Source organism: Capricornis sumatraensis, chromosome 17 (genome assembly GCF_032405125.1).
Source record: "Capricornis sumatraensis isolate serow.1 chromosome 17, serow.2, whole genome shotgun sequence".
NCBI classification, from domain to species: domain Eukaryota; kingdom Metazoa; phylum Chordata; class Mammalia; order Artiodactyla; family Bovidae; genus Capricornis; species Capricornis sumatraensis.
The window spans coordinates 9,054,132-9,081,634 of record NC_091085.1 but is presented as its reverse complement, the minus strand read 5'-3'; the positions used below and the strand labels follow the sequence as shown (position 1 = coordinate 9,081,634).

Here is a 27,503-nt window from a genome sequence, read left to right as displayed (position 1 = left end):
TCTGTGATTTGTTGGTTATTCAGAGGCGTGTTGTTCAGCCTCCATATGTTAATAGTTTTTCTCCTATAATTGAGATTTAATCTTAATGCATTATGGTCAGAAAAGATGTTTGGAATGATTTCAATTTTTTTGAATTTATCAAGGCTAGATTTATGGCCCAGGATGTGATCTATCCTGGAGAAGGTTCTGTGAGCACTTGAGAAGAAGGTGAAATTCATTGTTTTAGGCTGAAATGTCCTATAGATATCAATTAGGTCCAACTCGTCTATTGTATCATTTAAAGTTTGTGTTTCTTTGTTAATTTTCTGTTTAGTTGATCTGTCCATAGATGTGAGTGGGGTATTAAAGTCTCCCACTACTACTGTGTTATTGTTAATTTCCCTTTTCATTCTTGTTAGCATTTGTCTTACATATTGTGGTGCTCCTATGTTGGGTGGATAATATTTATAATTGTTATATCTTCTTCTAGGATTGATCCTTTGATCATTATGTAGTGGCCTTCTTTGTCTCTTTTTACTGCCTTTGTTTTAAAGTCTATTTTATCTGATATGAGTATAGCTACTCCTGCTTTCTTTTGGTCTCTATTTGCATGGAATATCTTTTCCCAGCCCTTCACTTTCAGTCTGTATGTGTCCTTTGTTTTGAGGTGGGTCTCTCGGTAGAAAAAGACATTAAGGAAACAATTCCATTCACCATTGCAATGAAAAGAATAAAATACTTGGGAATATATCTACCTAAAGAAACTAAAGACCTATATATAGAAAACTATAAAACACTGATGAAAGAAATCAAAGAGGACACTAATAGATGGAAAAATATTCCATGTTAATGAATCAGAAAAATCAATATGGTGAAAATGAGTATACTACCCAAAGCAATCTACAGGTTCAATGCAATCCCTATCAAGCTATCAGTGGTATTTCTCATAGAGCTAGAACAAATAATTTCACAATTTGTATGGAAATACAAAAAACCTCGAATGGCCAAAGCAATCTTGAGAAAGAAAAATTGAATTGCAGGAATCAACCTGCCTGACTTCAGGCTCTACTACAAAACCACAGTCGTAAAGACAGTATGGTACTGGCACAAAGACAGAAACAGAGATCAATGGAACAAAATAGAAAGCCCACAGATAAGTCCACACACCTATGGACACCTTATCTTCGACAAAGGAGGCAAGAATATACAATAGATTAAAGACAATCTCTTTAACAAGTGGTGCTGGGAAAACTGGTCAACCACTTGCAAAAAAATGAAACTAGAACACTTTCTAACACCATACACAAAAATAAACTCAAAGTGGATTAAAGATCTAAATGTAAGACCAGAAACTAGAAAACTCCTAGAGGTGAAATAGGCAAAACACTCTCCGACATAAATCACGGCAGGATCCTCTATGATCCACCTCCCAGAATACTGGAAATAAAAGCAAAAATAAACAAATGGGATCTAATTAAAATTAAAAGCTTCTGCACAACAAAGGAAACTATAAGCAAGGTGAAAAGACAGCCTTCAGAATGGGAGAAAATAATAGCAAATGAAGCAACTGACAAATAATTAATCTCAAGAATATACAAGCAACTTATTCAGCTCAATTCCAGAAAAATAAATGACCCAGTCAAAAAATGGGCCAAAGAACTAAATAAACATTTCCCCAAAGAAGACATATGGATGGCTAACAAACACATGAAAAGATGCTCAACATCACTCATTATCAGAGAAATGCAAATCAAAACCACAATGAGGTACCATTTCACACCAGTCAGAATGGCTGTGATCCAAAAGTCTACAAGCAATAAATGCTGGAGAGGGTGTGGAGAAAAGGGAACCCTCTTACACTGTTGGTGGGAATGCAAACTAGTACAGCCACTATGGAGAACAGTGTGGAGATTCCTTAAAAAACTGGAAATAGAACTGCCTTATGACCCAGCAATCCCACTGCTGGGCATACACACCGAGGAAACCAGAATTGAAAGAGATACGTGTACCCCAATGTTCATCGCAGCACTGTTTATAATAGCCAGGACATGGAAGCAACCTAGATTTCCATCAGCAGACGAATGGATAAGAAAGCTGTGGTACATATACACAATGGAGTATTACTCAGGCATTAAAAAGAATACATCTGAGTGAGTTCTAATGAGGTGGATGAAACTGGAGATGATTATACAGAGTGAAGTAAGCCAGAAAGAAAAACACCAATACAGTATACTAACACATATATATGGAATTTAGAAAGATGTTAATGATAACCCTGTATGCGAGACAGCAAAAGAGACACAGATGTAAAGAACAGACTTTTGGACTCTGTAGGAGAGGGAGAGGGTGGGATGATTTGGGAGAATGGCATTGAAACATCTACACTATTATGTAAGAAATGAATCGCTAGTTTAGGTTTGATACAGGTTACAGGATGCTTGGGGCTGGTGCACTGGGATGACCTGGAAGATGATATGGGAGGGTGGTGGGAGGGGGGTTCAGGTTTGGGAAGTAATGTATACCTGTGACAGATTCATGTCAATGTATGGCAAAATCATTACAGTATTGTAAAGTAAATAAATAAAATAAAGCAAAAAAGAAAAAGAAAATCTTCTTCAGCAATAAATGCAAAGAAATAGAGGAAAACAACAGAAAGGGAAAGACTACAGATCGCTTCAAGAAAATTAGAGATACCAAGGGAACATTTCATGCAAAGATGGGCTCGATAAAGGAGAGAAATGGTATGGACCTAACAGAAGCAGAAGATATTAAGAAGGGGTGGCAAGAATACACAGAAGAACTGTACAAAAAAGATCTTCATAACCCAGATAATCACGATGGTGTGATCACTCACCTAGAGCCAGACATCCTGGAATGTGAAGTCAAGTGGGCCTTAGAAAGCATCACTACGAACAAAGCTAGTGGAGGTGATGGAATTCCAGTTGAGTTATTTCAAATCCTGAAAGATGATGCTGTGAAAGTGCTGCACTCAATATGCCAGCAAATTTGGAAAACTCAGCAGTGGCCACAGGACTGGAAAAAGTCCGTTTTCATTCTAATCCCAAGGAAAGGCAATGCCATAGATTGCTCAAACTACTGCACAATTACACTCATCTCACATGCTAGTACAATAATGCTCAAAATTCTCCAAGCCAGGCTTCAGTAATACGTGAACCGTGAACTTCCCGATGTTCAAGCTGGTTTTAGAAAAGGCAGAGGAACCAGAAATCAAGTTGCCAACATCTGCTGGATCATGGAAAAAGCAAGAGAGTTCCAGAAAATCATCTATTTCTGCTTTATTGCCTATGCCAAAGCCTTTGCCTGTGTAGATCACAATAAACTGAAGAAAATTCTGAAACAGATGGGAATACCAGACCACCTGACATTTTTCTTGAGAAATCTGTATGCAGGTCAAGAAGCAACAGTTAGAACTGGACATGGAACAACAGACTGGTTTCAAATAGGAAAAGGAGTACGTCAAGGCACCTACTTTTTTTAACTTATATACAGAGTACATTATGAGAAATGCTGGACTGGAAGAAACACAAGCTGGAATCAAGATTGCTGGGAGAAATATCAATAACCTCAGATAGACAGATGACACCACCCTTATGGCAGAAAGTGAAGAGGAGCTAAAAAGCCTCTTGGTGAAAGTGAAAGAGGAGAGTGACAAAGTTGGCTTAAAGCTCAACATTTAGAAAACGAAGATCATGGCATCTGGTCCCATCACTTCATGGGAAATAGATGGGGAAACAGTGGAAACAGTGTCAGACTTTATTTTTTTGGGCTCCAAAATCACTGCAGATGGTGATTGCAGCCATGAAATTAAAAGACGCTTACTCCTTGGAAGAAAAGTTATGACCAACCTAGATAGCATATTCAAAAGCAGAGACATTACTTTGTCGATTAAGGTCCGTCTAATCAAGGCTATGGTTTTTCCAGTGGTCATGTATGGATGTGAGAGTTGGACAGAAGGCTGAGCGCCAAAGAACTGACGCTTTTGAACTGTGGTGTTGGAGAAGACTCTTGAGAGTCCCTTGGACTGCAAAGAGATCCAACCAGTCCATTCTGAAGGAGATCAACACTGGGATTTGTTTGGAAGGAATGATGCTAGAGCGGAAACTCCAGTACTTTGGCCACGTCATGTGAAGAACTGACTCACTGGAAAAGACTCTGATGCTGGGAGGGATTGGGGGCAGGAGGAGAAGGGGACAACAGAGGATGAGATGGCTGGATGGCATCATGGACTCAATGGACGTGAGTCTGAGTGAACTCCGGGAGTTGGTGATGGATAGGAAGGCCTGGTGTGCTGCGATTAATGGGGTCGTAAAGAGTCGGACATGACTGAGCGACTGAACTACCCACTCCAGTATTCTTGGGCTTCCCTTGTGGCTTAGCTGGTCAAGAATCATCCATTAATGAGGGAGACCTTGGTTTGATCTCTGGGTTGGGAAAAATCCCTGGAGAAGGAAAAGGGTATCTACTCCAGTATTCTGGCCTGGAGAAATCCATGGACTGTACATGGTTTTGCAAAGAGTCGGACATGACTGTGTGACTTTCATTTTCACTTTCATGGCATCTGTTCCCATCACTTCATGGCAAATAGAACGGGAAAATGGGAAAGCAGTGATATATTTTATTTTCTTGGTTTCCAAGATCACTACTAACAGTGACTGCTGCCATGAAATTAAAAGAGTCTTGCTCCTTGAAAGGAAAGCTATGACAAACCTAGACAGCATATTAAAAACCAGAGATATCATTTTGCTGACAAAGGTCCATACAGTGAAAGCCATGGTTTTTTTCAGCAGTCTTGAACAAATGTGAGAGTTCAGCCAAAAAGAAGGTCTAGAGTTGAAGAATTGATGTTTTTGAATGATGGTGCTAGAGAAGACTCTTGGACTGCAAAGAGATCAAACCAGTCCATCCTAAAGGCAATCAATCCTGAATATTCATTAGAAGGACTGATGCGGAAGCTGAAGCTCCATTATTTTGGTCACCTAATGCAAAGAGCCATCTCATTGGAAAAGACTCACGTTGGAAAGATTGAGGATGGGAGGAGAAGGGGGCAACAGGGATGAGATGGTTGGATAGCATCACTGACTTAATGGACATGAGTTTGAGCAAACTCCAGGAGACAGTGAAAGACGGGGAAGCCTGGTAACTGCAGTCCATTGGGTCTCAAAGATTTGGACACATGGTGACTAAACAACAACAAAATATCCTGAGGGAAAAGTCTACTTCCGATCCTAAAGATTATACTCTAATTGGGAAATGACAAGTGAATTGATGGTTTTAGGGATAAGACCCGAAGGCCAGAGCAAATAGGGCATTTACTACCATGGGAATCCTGGGAGACCAGTTAGTTTTTAAGTAGGAGGTTACATAGAAGCTAAATCCTGAATATTAATTAGAACTTGGCCAGGAGTCAGTAGGAGTTTTCTGGATTCAGGAAGAAGCTGGAGGTAAGCACACTATAGTGTCAGGTGCTGGATGAAGTAGGAGGGAGAAACTAGGCTGGAAGTGAAACACCTAGCAAAGAGGCTGGGGAAGAGACAGGGGAAAGGAAACCAGTCTTTATGCTGAAATAAGCAGAGTAAGCTCTGCATATTGAAGTGCCACTTGAACAGCAGTATGGCCAGAGAACTAAAGAGATGTAAGAATAGAGGGAAGAGGTTAATTACGAAGCACTGTGGTAATCCAGACAAAAGGTGAGGATCCCTAGGACAGGGGGTTCGCTTCAAGAAGGTGAGATAGATACCAAGAAGGCAGCAGGACTGATTAGTTGTAGGAAGTGTGGCAGAAAAAGGGGTGAAGAGAGAATGCCCTCCACAGCTTTGGCTTGGAACTATCTGTGTGTAGTACTATCAACTGAACTAAGAAATGTTTTCTGAACAAATGGGCCTGTGAATAAATGAGAAAGTGACTAATTTTTTTTTTTTTTTTTGCATGTTGGCAACATATTTGAACCAAGAATTGTATATAAACACATATAAGTGATATTTTCTTTGAAATTTCAGAGAATTATATCAGGAATTACAGATTTTATATAACTAAAAAGAACTTCATATTAATTTAAAAAATAAATTTAATGTTCAAGTGTTTAAAAAATTGCCAGTATTTAAATTCTCTGCACAATTAAACTGGTCTTCCATCCCTACAACCTGTACACAGATGTACATCCAATAGATGTAGCTATTCTGTGTATATACTGCATGTTTAACACCACTTTCAAATTTGTAAACATCTATTGTGACTACATCTATGAGTGGCTACACATACACTTTTGCATAACAATGATTCTAATCTTCAAAAGCCTCTTTATTTTTAGATATTTATTTTTTCTTAATTTCATTATGTTACTTTACATTTAATTGATGAAGATTTACTAAGAGAATATTAGGGTTGACAGTTGGTATAGGTATGTAATATAAGCCAAAATGTTATGGGACTATAGAAAAACTATATTAAGAGAACATGCAAATAAAGATCAGAAACTATATTAGAAGAGCTCAGTATCAAGAGTTTAGAAATAAAAAAGGGAAGTAATCTTAAAATTAGATCAAATAAATGGAGAATATATTTAGAAAATGGGAGTCACAAGGAAAAATAGGCCCCCCAAAAAAGAGAGACCAAGAGAACAAATGAGTTATTTATAAAGACACACCACCACTCACACATCCCAGTGAGTATCTCTTTCACCAGCAGACTGCTGATTACTGGGATGAAGGGAAGATGAAGACCATTCTCTGCCCCACGTGGACATTTCTATATGTCAATGAGCAAATATTACATTTTGTGAATGAATCAGCTACCCAATCAGAAAGTTTCCTAGACTAGTACCAATAATCACTGTAAACTTAATTAGTATAACTTCCCAATAATTAGATACACATAAATAAAATTTAACCATGAGAATCTATGTAAACTTCAATGATTAATTTACCTATCTTATCCTGAATGTCTGTATAAATTATTGGAAGAGCAGCCAACTAAAACTTTTAGAACTATTTTACTATTTATGATATTAGTATCTGGAACAAAAACTGAATTTCACAGGTATTAGTTTCCCAGAAATAACAACAAAAAATTGAAAATGCTGTGTTAAGCAAAATTAAACATGTATCTTTGATATAGGCTATTTCAAAGCATGTTGCATATACAGGAGGTACATAGGATATGAAGAAGTTCCAATTTGAAGGCAGAATCTTTTTTGTTTTTTTTTTTTAATTGGAGTATAATTGCTTTATCTTTTCTTTCTTAGACCAGTAAGGCATTAATGTTCCCTTGGAACACTGTTATTAAGACCTAGCTTTAATCTTTTTTCACAAATGTATCTAAATATGAAACATTTTAACAAACTAGCAAAAAAACATAAAAACAAACTAGTAGTTCACTAGTAACATGATTAGAACTTTGTTCTTTTGCAACAAAGTTATAAATTCCACCTAATAAAATTTAAATTTATATACAGTTAATGATAGTACTTGCTATAAAAGATCATCCGGATGGAATTATGAAGTTGAAATAAAGGATATTCTTGTTATGTTGGCAAGGAAGCCCATAATTTAACTATGAAATCATGCAACTATTTAATAACAACTATAGTTTTTCTTTTTTATTCATTAAATTAAAAGAAATAAAGCTTACTATCCCTGCTTTTGAAATTTGATTTCTAGCAATTTGTTTTTAATTATACCAATGGGTATTCCAGAGTTCTCTTCTATTTCATTTTATGATTAGTAACTTTGAACTGAGCATCTCAGTTACTCGCCAGCATGAAAAGAGACAAGTAAACAGCTAAGTTAATTGTGCCTCATTCATCTGGAAAACCACTATCAGACTCAATTATGCTTCTGAGTTTGTGTGGTGCAGTACCTGGACATCTATACAGCTTTCTTGCCTGTGCAATATCTCCTTTGCTTAAGCGGGTTCGCTGACCAATTGCTGGACGAATGCCATTATCATCGCGTGAGGGGAGAATGGTATCCAGAAACATCCCCCTGAAAAAAAAAATATCAGAAACAAGTCACACATAAGTCATCAAATTAAGACATATATTCCTTACAAATAATTTTTTTTTAAACTCAAACCAAGCAAAGGAGAAATATGTCAGTGTTTAGATTTAAACTGTGTGTCAGTCTTTCAAAATACTTTCATCAAAGTAGAAAAAAATCGTGTACTAAATGTGTATGGTGAACTTGGACTGGTGATCTATTTCACATATGGCAATAAACATGTTTCAGTGCTATTCTCTCAAATTGTCCCTCCCTACCTTCTCCCACAGAGCCCCAAAGTCTGTTCTTTACATCTCTGTCTTTTTTGATGTCTTGCATGTAGGGTCGTCATTACCACCTTTCTAAATTCCATATATATATATGCATTAAAATACTGTATTGGTGTTTTTCCTTCTGACTTACTTCACTCTGTATAAGCCGGTGCACTGGGATGACCCTGAGGGATGGGATGGGGAGGGAGGTGGGAGAGGGGTTCAGGATGGGGGACACACGTACACCCATGGCTGATTCATGTCAATGTATGGCAAAAATCACCACAATATTGTAAAGTAATTAGCCTCCCATTAAAATAAATTAATTAAAAAAATATATGGTGAGTATAAAGTTAGTGGTGGCATTCAGATTTTCCTTAGAAAAAGTACTTATTTTTTCAAAATCTAAAATTCATTTTTAAAATTTATTTTTAATTGGAGAATAATTACTTTATGATACTGTGTTGGTTTCTGCCATATATCAACATGAATTAGCCATACCCATTCTTGAATCTCCCTCCCACTTCCCACCCCGTCCTACACCTCTAGGTTGTCACAGAGAATTAGATTTCAGTTCTGTGTGTCATAAAGCAAATTCCCATTATTTTACATATGGTAATATATATATTTCAAAGCTACTTTCTTAATTTTGCCACCCTCTCCTTCCCTCAGTGTCTACAATCTGTTCTTTATGTCTGCATCTCCCTTGCTGTGCTGCAAATAGGTTCATCAATATCATCCTTTCTAGACTACATATATATGCTTTAATATACAATATTTGTCTAACTTACTTCATTACTTCACTTTGTATAATAAACTCTATTATTATAATAGGCTCTATAATGAGGCTCCATTGCATTAGATCTGACTCAAATGCAATAGTTTTATAGGTGAGTAATATTCCACTGTACCACAACTTCTTTATCCATTCATCTGTAGATAGACATCTATGTTGCAGCCATATCCTACCTATTGTAAATAGTGCTGTGATGAACACTGGGATTCATGTGTCTTTTTCAAGTATTTTTTCCTCAGTATATGCCCAGGAGTGAAATTGTTAGGTCATATGGTAGACTTATTCCTAGTTTTTTTTTTTTTTTTAAGGAATCTCCGTGTGGTTCTCCATAGTGGCTGGGTCAATTTACATTCCCACCAACAGTGCAAGAGAGTTCCCTTTTCTCCACACCCTTTCTAACATTTATTGTTTGTAGATGTTTTTGATGATGGTTATTCTGACCAGTGTGAGATGGTACTTCATTGTAGTTCTGATTTGCATTTCTCTAATAATGAGGGATGTTGAGCATCATCTTTTCATGTGTTTATTAGCCATCTGCATGTCTTCTTTGGAGAAACGTCCACTTTTTGATTGGTTTGTTTGTTTTTCTGGTTTTGAGCTGCATGAATAGGTTGCATATTTTAGAGACTAATCATTTGTCAGTTGTTTCATTTGCTATTATTTTCTCAAATTGAGGATTGTCTTTTCACCCTATTTACAGTTACCTTCGCTGTGGAAAAGCATTTAGCTTAATTAGGTCTCATTTATTTATTTTTGTTTTTACTTCCATTACTCTAGGAGGTGGGTCAGAGAGGATCTTGCTGTGATTTATGTTAAAGTGTGTTCTGCCTATGTTTTCTTCTAAGAGTTTTATAGACTTTGGCTTTATATTTAGATCTTTAATCCATTTTGAGTTTATTTTTGTTAGGAAATGTTCTAATTTCATTCTTTTACATGTAGCTGTCTAGTTTTCCCAGGACCATGTGTTGAAGAGACTATCTTTTCTCCATCATATGTTCTTGCCTCCTTTGTTAAAGATAAGGTGCCTATAGCTGTGTGGGTTTGTCTATGGGCTTTCTACCTTTTCCATTGTTCTATATTTCTGTTTTTGTGCCAATACGATATTATCTTGGTGACTATAGCTTTGTAGTATATTCTGAAGTTGGGAAGGTTGACTCCATTTTTCTTTCTCAAGAATGATCTGGCTATATGGGGTCTTTTGTGTTTCCATACAAATTGTGAAATTTTTTGGTCTACTTCTGTGTAATATACTAAAGGTAGTTTGATAAGGATTGCATTGAATCTGTAGATTGCTTGGGGTAATATAGTCATTTTCACAATATTGATTCTTCCAATCCAAGAACACAGTATATCTCTCTACCTGTTTGTGTCATCTTTGATTTCTTTCATTAGTGTCTTATAGTTTTCTGCATATAGGTCTTTTGTCTCTTTAGCTAGGTTTATTCCTAGATATTTTATCCTTTTTGTTGCAATGTGAATATAGCAATGATTTCTTGGATATGATACCCAAAGCATAGGATTGCATTTTTAATTAAAAGGCTTGTGCATAGCAAAGCAAGCAATCAAAAGAATGAAAAGGAGATAAAATGTTTCCAACATATATATATATATATATATATATATATATATATATATATCAGTTCAGTTCAGTCACTCAGTTGTGTCTGACTATTTGCAATCACATGGACTGCAGCATGCCAGGTTTCCCTGTCCATCACCAATTCCTAGAGTTTATTCAAACTCATGCCCATTGAGTCAGTGATGACATCCAACCATCTCTATATATCCATATGTATATATATATGTATATATGGATATATATGTATAATAAGAGACCAGAATACACAAATCCTACAACTCAACAACAGAAAAATGAATATGATGAAAAAATAGGCAGAAGATTTGAATATATATTTTTTCAAAGATGATATACAAATTGTCAAGCATAGAAAAATATTCTCAACATGACTAATCATGCAAATCAAAACCATAATGAAACATTATTTCATACCCATTAGGATGGTTACTATCAAAACTTGAAAAAATGGAAAAGAAAACATGTTGGTAAGGATATGGAGAAACTGGAACACTTATATCCTGTTGATAGGTTTGCAAAATAGTGCAGCGTCTATGAAAAAATGGATTGAGGTTCTTCAAAAAACAATCATAGAACTACCATACATTCCAGCAATCTCACTTCTTTGTATATATCCAAAAGAAAGGAAAACAGGCTCTTGAAGAGATATGCACATACACATGTTCATGGTAGCACTATTCACAGTAGCCAAGAGGTGAAAGCAACTCAGATATCCATGAACAAATGAATGAATAAACAAAGAGTCAATATATATCCAATGGAGTATTATTCAGCCTGAAAATGGAAGGAAATTTTGCTGCATGCTACAACACAGATGAACCTTAAGGATTTTATGCTAGGTAGAAAAAAACAACAGTCACAGAATGATAAATATTGTGTAATTTTATTTGGTACCTAAACTAGCCAAATTCACAGAAGCAGAAAGTAGAAAAGTGGTTATCAGAGGTTGGGGTGGGGGTGGGGAGAGCGGAGAGTTTAATGAATGGGTATAGGGTTTCAGGTTTGCAAGATGAAAAGTTTCTGGAGATCTGTTTCCTAACAATGTGAATGTACTTAATACTATTAAATTGTACATTTAAAAATAGATAATATGGTACATTTGATATTGTGTGTGTGTGTTAGTCACTCAGTTGTGTCCGACTCTTTGTGACCCCATGGACTGTAGCCCACCAGGCTCCTTTTTTCATGGGATTCTCCAGGCAAGAATACTGGAGTGGGTTGCCATTGATATTGAGATTTCTTTATTATAATAAAAAAACTTTCAAATACTTTGAAGGTGGTGCCTGAGAACTGTGCCAAATATTTCCTCTCCTGTAATTTTTATTTCAGTGTATGTATGAGTTAATAACCATCTTCTTTAAAATCAGAAAAAAAAATATGTGAATTGGATCAATTCTTCTTACAGATACATACAGTTTCTTTCACTATAGTAATATAAGTTTATTTAGGAAAAGTGAATACTCAAATTTTGAAACAATAAGAACACTTGATATGTCAAGGCTAGTTGTCATGCAACACCAAGGTAGGTTTAGGGGGTGACAAACTGCATGAATCTTGTAGTTTATGGAAAAGCAATCATTTACAGACATAAAAGGAGTACAGGATAAGGGAAAATGTGTGTTTCAGATTGAAACATTGCCTTTAAACATAAACATTCAAGAGTTGTGAAATGCATATAATGATAAAAAAAGAATGAGTGGAATGGACATATGAGTGTAAAATGGGTATAAAATGGGAAAAAAGAGATGACTTAAGCAGTTTCGTATTACTTACCTGGAAACTATTGCCTTGATGATAACTTCTTTAGAGTGAAATAGATCAAAACTCAAATTTATTACACTCTTAAAATTAGCATTCAGTCACTAACAAAATAATTCTAAGATTAGTAAATGGCAGAATTCTAAATTATATGAAGCAAAATATCTTTCTAAAATGTTTTCTGATAATTATTTTACTATAGCTGTTTTCAAGTACAATTAGTACTTGAGCAACAGAAAATATACAATAAAAACACAAGCCACAGAAAGAGTATAACATTCCAACACAACAACTGAGTTCTGTATTTGAAATGCCTAATTTCTATTAATAGTGCTTGCCAATTTAACATGCTGATTGGTTTGGTAATCATTTCAATTGAACTTTTGTATGATTAGTAATATTAAATAATTTAAATAATTCATACCATTTAAATTTTTACTTTGAATATATTTTGATAAGAAATATGTTTTTAAAATCTTAAATGCCTGGTGTTGGCTATCAACACCAAGCATGTATTTTTTGTACTCTACAGCAGCAATATTTAAAAGTGGTTCTAGTTCTATGCTGAACCTATTTTGTGAGGAGCCACACAGAGGAAAGGAATTAAAAGTCAAGAGGTATAACCTGAGACTCCAACCTTGAGAAGGTGTTCCTAGCATAATGCATGATGCTGTCAAAATCATAGCTTTCTCCGAGCGAGTTCACTTCCCCAGGCTCCATCTTCAGAAAATTGTACTCTTGACCTAAGAATCAGGCACAGGAAACATTTCAGAAACCTCTTAACAGACAGAAAGGAGAACAGAAGAACCCTCCCAGTCCCTAACTCCTCTCTACCGAAAGCTGATCACTTATCTTCATGACGCTGCATTTACACACAAACACCCAAGTACACGCAAAAGAGGACAACCAGCGCCACTATGTGCACTTGAATATCAGCCTGAAAGAATATTAGTGAATTTCACACTGTTCATGCAGTTCTCAAGGCAAGAATACTGAAGAGGTTTGCCATTCCCTTCTCTAGTGGACCACGTTTTGACTATGCCAAAGCCTTTGATTATGTGGATCACAACAAACTGTGGAAAATTCTTCAAGAGATGGGAATACCAGACAACCTTACTTGCTTCCTGAGAAATCTGTATGCAGGTCAAGAAGCACCAGTTAGAACCAGACGTGGAACAACAGACTGGTTCCAAGTCGGGAAAGGAGTATCTTAAGGTGTAAATTGTCACCCTGCTTATATAACTTATATGCAGAGTACATCATGTGAAATGCCAGGATAGATAGCACAAGCTGGAATCAAGACTGCCAGGAAAAAATATCATTAACCTCAGATATACAGGTGACACCACCCTTATGGCAGAAAGTGAAGAACTAAAGGGCTTCTTAAAGAAAGTGAAGAGGAGAGTGAAAAAGTTGGCTAAAACTCAACGTTCCAAAAACTAAGATCATGGCAACTGGTGCCATCATTTCATGGCAAATAGATGGGGAAAAAGTGGAAAAAGTGAGAGACTGTTTTTTCTGGGCTCCAAAATCACTGCAGATGGTGATCTCAGCCATGAAATTAAAAGACACTTACTCCTTGGAAGAAAAGCTGTGACCAACCTAGACAGCACATTAAAAAGCAAAGACATTACTTGGGCACAAAGGTTCGTCTAGTCAAAGCTATGGTGTTTGCAGTAGTCATGTATGGATGTGAGAGTTGGACTATAAAGAAAGCTGAGCACCAAAGAATTGCTGCTTTTAAACTGTGGTGTTGGAGAAGACTCTTGAGAGTCCCTTGGACTGCAAGGAGGTCAAGCCAGGAAATCAGTTCAGTCCTGATTATTCATCGGAAAGACTGATGCTGAAACTGAAACTCCAATACTTTGGCCACCTGATGTGAAGAACTGACTCATTGGAAAAGACCCTGATGCTGGGAAAGATTGAAGGCAGGAGGAGAAGGGGACGACAGAAGATGAGATGGTTGGACGGCATCACTGACTCAATGGACATAAGTTTGAGCAAGCTCCGGGAGTTGGTGATCAACCTGGAAGCCTGGCATGCTGCAGTCCATGGGGTCACAAAGAGTCGGACATGACTGAGCCACTGAACTGAACTGAATAAGTTAATTTTGTCAAAAAGGTAGATTACCAAAAGCATACTTTGGATTTTTCTTTGTATACCCTTTCACTTTCTCAATATTGTTTTCTTAAAAATGACTACATTTTTTTTTTGCAGTATTGTGATTATAAAAGCTACGCTTTTTACCAAATGAGTTTCCCACTCTCTCTTATGACTCTATTGGCCTAGACAAATAAATCTTCCTACTTGTATTAGATGATTTCTATGAAACAATGGGAAATATTATATGTTGTATATACACACATTTCAAGTGTTTGCTATGTGACTTTGTCACTAATGATGAAATAACAACAGAACGTTTCACTCAAAGCTGAAACAAGATTTTCTTTGATGAAAAGGAAGCTCTAATCAGAAGGCTTTTTAGAAGAATATGCTTCAGGATTTAATTTTTCTTTTTTTACTTTTCATGACTGCCATGTTAACTTATGGACATTTTCACATTAATAGATTTCTCAACTGCCTCTTTGTATCTGTATTATAATATTATTTCTTGAAATCTGAAAAGAACATAGTATTACATGTGTAGACCTACGTTAGTGGTTCCAGAAATGTTTCCTCAGATAGAGTTTAGGTTTCACTAATTCATTTTTCACAATTTCAGCACCCAAAGAAGGCTGTTTTTATGGCTCAGTCTGAAACATGTAAATGTAAAGTTGAGGTATTAGGATTCCAAATTCAAGGTTAGAGTTCAGAACAGAACTATTACAATGTTTATGCAACTATTTAAATTTTATTCCAATTGTTATATTATTACTAAATCTGAAAATATCAGATTAAAAAGTTTCCCAAAAGCTAATAAAGAAACTGAGTGATGTACAGAGCATAAGATCTTTCATATGGGTGATGAGAAGACTGACATACTCAGTTAATTCAGTTCAGTCGCTCAGTCCTGTCCAACTCTGTGACCCCATGGACTGCAGCACGCCAGGCTTCCCTGCCCATCACAAACTCCTGGAGCTTATTCAAACTCATGTCCATAGGGTCGGTGATGCCATCCAACCATCCCATCCTCTGTCATCACCTTCTCCTCCCACCTTCAATCTTTCCCAGCAACAGGGTCTTTCCAATGAGTTAGTTCTTTGTATCAGGTGGCCAAAATATTGGAGTTTCAGCTTTAGCATCAGTCTTTCCAATGGATATTCAGGACTGATTTCCTTTAGGATAGATTAGTTCGATCTCCTTGCAGTCCAAAGGACGCTCAAGAGTTTTCTCCAACACCACAGTTCAAAAGCATCAGTTATTCTGTGCTAAGCTTTCTTTATAGTTCAACTCTCACATCCATGCATGACTACTGGAAAAACCATAGCCTTAACTAGATGGACCTTTGTCAGCAAAGTGATGTCTCTGCTTTTTAATGTGCTGTCTAGGTTGGTCACAGCTTTTCTTCCAAGGAGAAAGCATCTTTTAATTTCATGGCTGCAGTCACCATCTGCAGTGATTTTGGAGCCCCCCCAAATCACTTAAGCATTAAAGATGAAACAATCAGCCTTAAGTTGTAGAACCTGTAGCCCAGAGTAAAGTGTTTTGTGCTTAGTCACTTCAGTCATGTCCAATTCTCTCTGACCCTATGGACCATGGTCTGCCAGGCTCCTCTGTACATGGGATTCTCCAGGCAAGAATACTGGAGTTGGTTGCCATTTCCTTCTCTAAAAGTGTTTTAGTTCACCTTTACAATGAATTCACACATTAAATAGTTTTCAGTGAACTAACAGACCAAATAATGAGATACATGTTCCAGAAATCTCTGTGGCTATTATTACTCTTCTCAGGAAATAATTTACATTGTCTTTAACCTGACAGAAGCAAGTGTTATAACTCTACCCTTCATTAAAAAATAGTAAGTATATTTTAGTATATCCAATTCTAAGTATGATGTTTATAAAGCTATGGAGCTGATTTTATTAATTTTAACCTGTAATCTACTGGATATGTCAACTTCCAAGCACAATGTGTGAATATACTCCTTAAGTAAAGCAAAATGTTTCATGAAAATTTCTGAAAGTGGAACATGAAGCAACTTTGGTAATACCTTCTGAAGCATATAATTGAGCATTTACCACATATATGACATAATGGCTAAAAAGAACACAGCCATATATGGACTCTGTAAAGAAAATTAGACTTATTTTATGAAAGAAGGGAAAAGAAAATCAGAGATACAGAGCACCAGCAAAACTCATCCTAAACATTTTTTTTTTTTTAATGAAAAGCCTCATTCTTGAAGGCCTGTTCTAAAATGGCTTAAAACTAATCTAAAAGTAATCCAATCCTTGTACAAAACTGGGTCCTATCATACATAGCCACTAATTTTGCATATGAATGCAAAGCTAAAGTTGACAGTTACTAGACATTGCCCTAGAATAACACTTGATCTTAAGTTTCTGAGTAAGACACAGATCTGTTGAAAGTTATTCTCCAACATGAATTTTTCATATTAGAATTACAATCAGCTTTCAGTATCGGATAAGATTGGTTCTAGGAACCTCTTGGATACCAAAATTTGGGGATGCTTAAGTCCTTTATATAAAATGGTTTAGTACAATGAATAAATTTCGATTCAAAGGTTGGTTGAATCTATGGATGCAAAACCCTACAAATACAGAGGGCCAAGAGTTCATACATACAAATTATTGTAAGTGAATGAGAAAAGTGAGAATAGTCATATGCTGAGAATATTGTTGAATCCAAAAAGGGGTGACAAAATGTGCACAGAGTTCCAAATACTCAGAACATCTCACTAAATAAATTACTCTTTTCCATTAACCTGAATAGTGACTCAACAACAACAAGAAAGAAAAACCATAATTAGTTTAGTACTATGTTAAGTATTATATATTTATATGCTTTTTATACATTTCTTGCTTGTTGTAGGTATGTAAATTCATGTTGAATCAGAGTCCTAATTTTAAGAGCAAGAAACATTCTTGAAAGTTACTTTCTTTATAAGTTATTTTGTCAACATAATAGAGGAAACTTAATAACTGTAGTCAATAGAAAACTTTTTCTCATTTAATTGGTAGTTGGAGTAATCATCAGAAATACTATTTCCTCTTTGTCTCCCAGTGATAAAAAAAAAGTATTAGATGAACGTTGATAGCTGCTGAGGAGTTAAAGAGTCTTCTCTATTGAGAATAGAGATTTTATTTACTTCTCTTTCAACACTACAGAATACTTCTTTTTCTTGAAATGATCTCTTCCCTGTAACATTACACTAATTGATTTTTCTCCTGCTCCTTAGACCAAGCTTAATCTTTGGAGAGATTTTCTCAAACTGAACTTAAATGGTGGTATTCCCCATATTCTACCTGAAATCTTATTTCCTTCTTTCTCCAACATTTTCCTAAACAGTCAAATCCTGTATCAAATTCCTTTCTAGATGTGTCCTAAAGTCTAGATTCGGCTTTCCTTTGTCTGCTAAATATCTCTACTTCAATTATCTAAAGGCTTCTCAAACTCAAACATTTGCTAAATGAAATTATTATTTGTCGTTTCCCTCTTAAAAGTATGTTGCTTTTTGTTTTATCCATATTTCTTAGCTTACTTCATTTGATGTTGCCACCACTCACCCTGTTGTCTAAAAAATAAAACTTTGAAGATCTTCCTTCACATCCTTCATATAGCGCTTCTCTTAAAATATTTTTGAAATATTATTTCCTCATCTTCTTGGTCTACACCACCCTAACTGAGGACTCAGTCACCTCTTATAGACTACTCATTTAAGCTTCTAATAGGTTCATTCTCCCTACTCCCATATCCCCATTCTCAGTTAATAATCCCTATAAGCTGAAAGAAATCTCTTTCTATTTCTTTTAAATCTGAACTTGTTCTGCTTTCAATCCTTTGATTATTCTCCAGTAGCTAGAGGATAAAATCTCTAGGATAAAAGCCAGGATAAATTTCCTGGCTTCTTATAGAAAATCCCTATGATCTAATCCCCTTTGGTAATTACCAACTAATCTCCCACTTGTAACTTACCATGCAGCCCTATGAGCAGATGAAAATAATCTAATTATCTGTAATTGTAGCTTTAATCATGATCCTTTTTCTTTTTTTTCAGTTAGATATACCATCACTCTTTTCTGCACTTAGAAACCCTTTACTTCTAAATTTCAGTTCTTTTGTGACATCTCCCGACTTGCTAAAGCACATTTTGTCACACCTTGCTTGGACTGACAGTATTCTCAACATATGACTATTCTCATTTTCTCACTTGTTTAGAATGTTTGCATATATATAGACATAGCTACACTAAGCTCTGTAATTTTCATGAAGTATCTCTAATATCTAATAATGCCTCAATACAAATATGTTGTGAGTGACTAAATAGGTCAATGCTGTTAATCACAGGAAATTCTTAGGAATTCAATGTTTGTATTAATAACTTAAAACTGGCTATGAATAAGAAAATAACACATAGCTTGCAATGCAGGAGATGCAGGTTTGATCACTGGGTTAGGAAGATCCCCTGGAGAAGGAAATGACAACTCACTCCAATATTCTTGCCTGAGAAATCCCAAGGACAGAGGAGCCTGGTGAGCTATATAGTTCATGGCGTTGCAAAAACAGTCAAAAACAACTTAGCGACTAAACAACAATGTGTGAAATATGTACAATCTTATAAAACAATTCTAAATAATAGGGGTTTTCTTTTGGCAATTGAAATGTGCTTATTTTTATGAATTTATGAAAGGTAAAACAAATACAAAACTATAAATGAGGTTATTATTACACATCAACTGTCAGAGGAAATTAAATTTAAATACATATTAACTACTGAAATACTGACACTTGAAACATTCTTAAGAATTTGTCTTTAGGGTAGTCAAGATAAAGAGAAAGTCTCAAGAAAATATTTGGGCTATCCTGAAAATGTCTCACTTTGTGGAATTTTCTCATGAAACTATCTGTGGCATAATATAGATTTTTATGGTAGCAGCACATTTTGTGACAAACTCTGGACCCTTTTAAAATCCCAACAACATAAATTATAGAACTAAGGATAGAAAATGCTTTTTGAAAATTTAACAATATTAATTTATGGTTCACCATTTTTTTTTGAAAGAACCAGAGATATAAAGTAGATAAACCTTAAGAAAAAAATGCAAATCTAAAAATTGCATAAGATCATTTGATTTGCAGGAACAAATCAGCACCATAATAGGTATTTTTTAATCAAGGAAAATGTTGAGCCACAATATCAACAAAACAATTCACATTTTGTAAGAAATTAAAATGTAAACAGCACAATCCTATTAAAAGATGTTTAGTCAATCTCAAATCCGACACCCTGTACAGCCTCTCACCTGGCTGGATGTTTTCCCGTATGATAGTCACATGGTTATCTCTGTCTGGCCGCGTGTGCTCATGCCAAAAGCCTATCACATGGCCCAGTTCATGAACAACAATTCCAAATTTATCACAGTTCTTGCCAATAGAGATTGCCTGAGGCCCATTTCCACGCCGACCTACATAGGAGCAGCATCTGGAATAAAGCAGAAAATGTGAATGGTGGTAAACAGGGTGATGACAAGTTAACTATAATAGGGTGAAAATTTGTTAAAATTTCAGGTGAAATATAAAGTTCAGCACAGTCAGAGGTAGAACAGTTTTTCATTAATGAACATAGCCAATTTCTATGGTAAATGTATATGCCAGTCTCTAAATAATCAATTGCAGTGCATTTGTACTAATTCATATATTAGAAGATGTTGGAGATGTGCCTTAAATCATTTTTTAGGAGTATTTAGAAGATAATAAGATAATAAAATACTTATGATGGTGATTAATGGCTATTATACATATAGTTAAACTCAAGACTTCACATTTATTTCTAATATAATTTTTGGTCTCCACAACCCATGTAAATCATTTAGGTTGGTTATCTAGCAATAATACATTATTTCACTATTAAGCATAAAAACATAGTTTATTTTTTAACTTTGAGAAAAACAATTAAATTTGTGAAAGATGTTGGTTAATTTAAAAATGAATATTTCTCCTCCTTATGGGAAAACTTTTTAAAAAGGAAAACTTTTAAAAGCAGTCAATACAGAAAAATTAATTTCAAGAGGCAAATTATCTAGGGTTAATGGTTGACTGGTGAAGAAAAATCAATCAATAATCAAATGGTCAGGTAAAGTTTAATGTGGTTAGTCCATTTCACCTTCTGAAAGAATATCTTGGACTGTCAGAATGTGAACTATCCAGAGTATTCTCCTGAAAATGTTCCTCAACTTACTGATATTTATACATATTCAATGGTACTCTTCTACTCAAAACGTAGAAATTCCATTTTGTGTGTGTGCATACATGAAACGTGTCAGTGTGTGTGAAAGAGTGTGTACACACATGCAGGCGTGGACACATAAGGACACTGACTCTAAAATAGTTTTAAATGTACAATAATACAGTAACTAAAACTAGAGCTATCAATAAAATTACACTTAAAACTTCAACAATTAGGGTTTACATTAAAATAGCTTATCCAAGAGCCACCCACCCCTCTAGAGAGCAATACAGGAAGTAAATAATTGGTCTTGAATAGATGGGGATTATGATGTGCCAGACACCAAAACCTTTTTCTAATTTTTTAAGTTAAGAGAGGAAATTTTTCAAAATTAATTTGCCAAAATATTATAAAATGCACATCATTAAGCTCACTTTTCAGAGAAAGAATATTTCAGTCTTTTTGAGTGTTACAAATATTTGTCAGTCCTGTTATTTCTGTAGGCTTTAAATGATTAAATGTCTTACCTTATTCCATAGTTGCTGTTCAGTCACTAAGTCATGTCCAGCTCTTTGCAATCCCATAGACTGTAGCACACCAATCTCCTCTGTCCTCCACCATTTCCTGGAGTTTGCTCAAATTCATGCTCATTGATGTTATCTAAACATCTTATCCTCTGAACCACCTTCTTCTTTTTCCTTCATTCTTTTCAGAGTTAGGTCTTTTTCAGTGCATCAGTTTTTTGCATCAGTTGCCAAAGTATTAGAGCTTCAACTTCAGCATCAGTCTTTCCAATGAATATTCAGGGTTGGTTTTCTTTAGGATTGACTTGTTTGATCTCCTTGCAATGCAAAGGACTCTCAAGAGTTTTCTCCAGTACCGCAATTCAGTTTTTGGTGCTCAGCATTCTTTTTGGCCCAACTATCACATCTGTTCGTAGATAAACCTTAATTTTGACTCTACAGACATCACCGACTTGATGGACATGGGTTTGGGTGGACTCTGGGAGTTGGTGATGGACAGGGAGACCTGGCGTGCTGTGGTTCATGGGGTCATAAAGAGTCAGACACGACTGAGCAACTGAACTGAACTGAAAAGAATATTCCATGCAGGGATGGACACAATGAAATACAGAAATGTTAAATGTTAAATGTTAAGGACCTAACAGAAGAGTCACTTTGTTGGCAAAGTGAAGTCTCTACTTTTTATTACACTATCTAGGTTTGCCATAGCTTTCCTTCCAAGGAGCAAATGTCTTCTGATTTCACGGCTGTGGTCACCATCCATAGTGATTTTGGAGCCACAGAAAATAAAATCTGTCACTGCATTCAGTTTTTCCCCTTCTATTTGCCATGATCTTAGTTTGCCATGATCTTAGTTTTTTCAAGTTGAGTTTCAAGCCAGCTTTTTCACTTTCCTTTTTCACCCTCATCAGGAGGGTCTTTAGTTCCTCAAAATTTTCTGCCATTAGAGTGATATCATCTGCATATCTGAGGTTGTTGATATTTCTCCCAGCAATCTTGATTCCAGCTTGTGATTCATACACCCTGGCATTTCGCATGATGTAGTCTGAAGATAAGTTAAATAAACAGGGTGACAATATACAGACTTGCTGTACTTCTTTACCCATTTTGAGTGGGCCAGTTGTTCAGTCCAATTCTAAGTGTTGTGTCTTACCCGCATACAAGTTTCTCCAGGAGACAGGTAAGATGGTCTGCTCTTACCTCATCTCTTTAAGAATTTTCTGTAGTTTGTTGTGATCCCCATGATCAAAGGCTTTAACATAGTCAATGATGCAAAAATAGATGTTTTGCTGGAACTCCCTTGCTTTCTTCAGGATCCAGTGAATGTTGGCAATTTGATCTCTGTTTCCTCTGTCCCTTTGAAAACCCGGCTTGTAGATCTGGAAGTTATTGGTTCACATACTGGTGAAGCCTAGCGTGAAGGATTTTGACGGTAACCTTGCTAGCATGTAAAATGAGCCTTAATTGTATGGTAGTTGGAACATTCTTTGGCATTTCACTTCTTTGAGATTGGAATGAAAATTGTCCTTTTCAGGTCCAGTGACCACTGTTGAGCTTTCCAAATTTGCTGCCGTATTGAGTGCAGCACTTTAACAGAATCACCTTAACAGCATCACTTTTAGGACTTTAAATAGTTCAGCTAGAATTCTGTCACTTGCACCACCTTTACTTGTAGTAATGCTTCATAAGGCATACTTGAATTCACATTCCACATTCTAACTCTAGGGGAATAACCATATCATCATGGTTATCCAGGTCATTAAGAAATTTCTTGCATAGGTCTATGTATTCTTGTCATCTCTTCTTAATCTCTTCTCCTTCTGTTAGGTCCTTAACATTTCTGTATTTCATTGTGTCCATCCCTGCATGGAATATTCTTTTCAGTTCAGTTCAGTTGCTCAGTCGTGTCTGACTCTTTATGACCCCATGAACCACAGCACGCCAGGTCTCCCTGTCCATCACCAACTCCCAGAGTCCACCCAAACCCATGTCCATCAAGTCGGTGATGCCATCCAACCACCTCATCTTCTGTCGTCCCCTTCTGATCCTGCCCTCAATGTTTCCCGGCATCAGGGTATTTTCCAATGAGTCAGCTCTTCGCACCAGGTGGCCAAAGTATTGGAGTTTCAGCTTCAACATCAGTCCTTTCAATGAACACCCAGGACTGATTTCCTTTAGGATGGAGTAGTTGGATCTCGTTGTAGTCCAAGGGACTCTCGAGAGTCTTCTCCAACACCACAGTTCAAAAGCATCAATTCTTTGGCACTCAGCTTTCTTTATAGTCCAACTCTCACATCCATACATGACCACTGGAAAAACCATAGCCTTGAAGAGACAGAATTTTGTTGGCAAAGTAATGTCTCTGCTTTTAAATATGCTGTCTAGTTTGGTCATAACTTCTTTCCTTCCAAGGAGTAAGCATCTTTTAATTTCATGGGTGCAAATCACCATCTGCAGTGATTTTGGAGCCCAGAAAAATAAAGTCAGCCACTGTTTCCACTGTTTCCCCATCTATTTGCCATGAAGTGATGGGACCAGATGCTATCATCTTCGTTTTCTGAATGTTGAGCTTTAAACCAACTTTTTCACTCTCCTCTTTCACTTTCATCAAGAGGCTCTTTAGCTCTTCTGCACTTTCTGCCATAAGGGTGGTGTCATCTGCTTATCTGAGGTTATTGATATTTCTCCTGGCAATCTTGATTCCAGCTTGTGCTTCCTCCAGCCCAGTGTTTCTCATGATGTACTCTGCATATAAGTTAAATAATCAGGGTGACAATACACAGCCTTGACGTACTCCTTTTCCTATTTGGAGCCAGTCTGTTGTTCCATTTCCAGTTCTAACTATTGCTCCCTGACCTGCATACAGATTCCTCAGGAAGCAGGTCAGGTGGTCTGGTATTCCCATCTCCTTGAGAATTTTCCACAGTTTATTATGGTCCACACAGTGAAAGGCTTTGGCATAGTCAATAAAGCAGAAATAGATGTTTTTCTGGAACTCTCTTGCTTTTTCGATGATCCAGCAGATTTTGGCAATTTGATCTCCGGTTCCTCTGCCTTTTCTAAAACCAGCTTGAACATCTGGAAGTTCATGGTTCACATATTGCTGAAGCTTGGCTTGGAGAATTTTGAGCATTACTTTACTAGCATGTGAGATGAGTGTAATTGTGCAGTAGTTTGAGCATTCTTAGTCTTGCCTTTCTTTGGGAGTGGAATGAAAACTGACTTTTTCCAGTCCTGTGGCCACTGCTGAGTTTTCCAAATTTGCTGGCATATTGAGTGCAGCACTTTCATAGCATCATCTTTCAGGACATGAAATAGCTCAACTGAAATTCTATCATGTCCACTAGCTTTGTTCATAGTGATGCTTTCTAAGGCCCACTTGACTTCACATTCCAAGATGTCTGGCTCTAGGTGAGTGATCACACCATCATAATTATCTGGGTCATGCAGATCTTTTTTGTACAGTTCTTCTGTGTATTCTTTTAACATCTCCAGTTTTCTTGAAGAGATCTCTAAGTCTGTCCCATTCTATTATTTGTCTCTATTTCTTTGCATTGTTCATTTAGAAAGACGTTCCTATCTCTCTCCTTGCTATTCTCTGGCACTCTGTATTTAGTTGGGTATATTTTTTCCTTTTTTCCTTGCCAATTGGAAGTAGTAATTCAACTTATTATTTATGTATCTATTATAACAGCTAATTATGCATACTAAATCGATAATAGAAAGAAAAGTGAGGTAAGTGGTAGGGAAAAAATCAAGATATTGTATTTTTGCTCCCAGTTAGATTTTTTAGTAGCACATTTTAATTTATACCTACATAGGCAGCTCAGATGGTAAGGAATCTGCCTGCAATGCAGGAGACCCGGGTTCAATCCCTGGGTCAGGAACATCCACTGTAGAAGGGAATGGCAAACCAACTTAGTATTCTTGCCTGGAGAATCTCATGAACAGAGAGTTACTTGGTAGGCGACAGTCAATGGGGTTGCAAAGAGTCGGACATAACTGAGCGACTAAGCATACACACATAGTTATTTATTATGTACTGAAATAGTAAAATATTAGATGTATCAAAATTTGCAAATTTTAGGGAGATTTAAACTGAAACATTTGGTACCATGAAACAATGATAATGAAACTGAAATATCCGAGGATCATACAGCAACTAAATTACCTACTTTGAGTCATTTTTGCTGGTTGTCAGAAAAGAAAATATTTTGCAAATCAAAATCCAGGAGACAGTCAAGCAATGAAGTTGATTTTTTAAATCTAAAATGGTCAATTCTTTTAATCTGAAACATCTTTTATTAGCATAACTTTACCCATACCGATTTCTAATAAATAAAATGAGGTTTCATAATAGAAAGCAAAAATACATTTCACACTGGCTTTTACAATGGTCCTGTGAAGAATGGGAAATGCATTGGTTTAGGAACAGAAGAATTCTAGATGCTCAGATGACTAAATAGCTAAATATATGCACATACAATTATGTATGACATGACAGGTTTATAAAAACATGGCTTTAACTTGTCTTAGTTTCTTTCTACTGTAATCCAGATTTGATGCTGTTTTCTTGTACACAGCTTTTGATTTTTTTATTTCAAATTTCAGTCTTCCTTTTAAAGCTTAGCCATTATAAGATCTACTTACCCTCTTAGAAAACTTTCACCACCTTTCAAAAAGCCCACTAAGCCATAGAGAGTAAGAAGGTAACTCAAAACCCGGTATTCTCTACTTTGACCTCAGACTGGTGGAGCAAAGTCAGTAAGTACAAAGAAAGTTCTCTATAAGCTTTATGCCTTCCTCACAGCAGTCTCTTCTTGGCATAGATATAATTTTTAAATGTCCAGTCAGATTACTTCTGTCCTGAATATTATCCAATGAGTGTATTGTAAATTGTGTCCACATTTAAAAATTATTGACTATTACCCCTCTCTAGGAGATTATTATACATCTGTATCCTGCTGACTGGGCTTAGTCATGTGACTTGCTCTGGACAATGTCATGTGAGCACAAACTTTTTTTGTGTCTTCTCTAGAGAGAATTTTTAAGAGCAAATATGGTTGACTAAATTGTTTCTATTCTTTCTGCTACAATTGCAATGTTCCAAAAAGAGGCTTCTCCATCAGACTGGACACTGTATTAAACCCTCTGCAGTGAGCTACAGGCAAACAGTGGCAGATATACAATAAGAGTAAGGAGTAAGTGTTTTTTGCTCTAGTCACTGAGATTTGGGAGCTGTTAACTCATCATAAGGGCTTACCTGGTGGCTCAAACAGTACAGAATGAGCCTGTCAATGCAGGAGACTTGGGCTTAATCCTTGAGTCAAGAAGATCCCCTGGAGAAGGGAATGGCAACACACTCCAGCATTTTTGCCTGGAGAATTCCAAGGACAGAGGAGCCTGGTGAGCTGCAGTCGATGGTGTCGTAAAGAGTTGGATACAACTGAGCCTCTAACACTTTCAGTTTTCAGTTTCATCACATCATAAATTGCCTAAGCTGACTGATACAGGCTATCTATTTTTCTCAGAGGGAAATCTAAAGTATATATATGTATATATATATATATATATATACCCATAAGATAATACACAATCTTCACATATAAGTATCTTATTATATATGTTGTTGTTTAGTTACTCAGAAGTATCCGACTCTTTGCAACCCCATGGAATGCAGCATACCAGGCTTCCCTGTCCTTCACCATCTCCCGGAGCTTGCTCAAACTCTTGTCACTTGAGTTGGTGATGCCATCCAACAATCTCATCCTCAGTCGTCTCCTTCTCCTCCTGCCTTCAATCTTTCCCAGCATCAGGGTCTTTTCCAATGAGTCAGTTCTTCCCATTAGGTGGCCAAAGTATTGGAGCTTCAGCCGCCTCATTAGTCCCTCCAGTGAATATTCTGGATTGATTTCCTTTAGGATTGACTGGTTTGATCTCCTTGCTGTCCAAGGGACTCTCAAGAGTTTTCTTATTCTCTATATCTCATCTCATATTAGCATCCCTGTCACTCCTCTTGAGCCATGAAGTTTCCTTGCTGTGTCCTGAGCATGCAGATTTACTCTTACTTCAGAGTCTTTTTACAGTCTATTCTTTTGTCAGGAACTCTGTTTCTCAGATATCCAAATGGCTTGTTTCCTCAACTTTTTCAAATTCTATACAAATACCTTTCCATCCCACTTTCACTACTTTCCTTTTGGTCCTAGAATTGATTGTCTATTAATATATTTCATATT

At 36.3% G+C, this 27,503-nt stretch overlaps 1 protein-coding gene across 1 annotated transcript in view; it reads right to left on the bottom strand.

The window, feature by feature from the left end:
* The window catches only part of TLL1 (tolloid like 1), a 326,873-nt gene that overhangs the window by 129,727 nt on the left and 169,643 nt on the right, over positions 1–27,503 (bottom strand). Inside the window, exons 6-8 of the mRNA XM_068989937.1 lie at positions 19,821–19,999; positions 13,034–13,139; positions 7,855–7,979 (exon numbers count right to left, since the gene is read on the bottom strand). Of these exons, the coding sequence (XP_068846038.1) occupies positions 7,855–7,979; positions 13,034–13,139; positions 19,821–19,999 (410 nt within the window). The remainder of the gene's footprint in view (positions 1–7,854; positions 7,980–13,033; positions 13,140–19,820; positions 20,000–27,503) is intronic.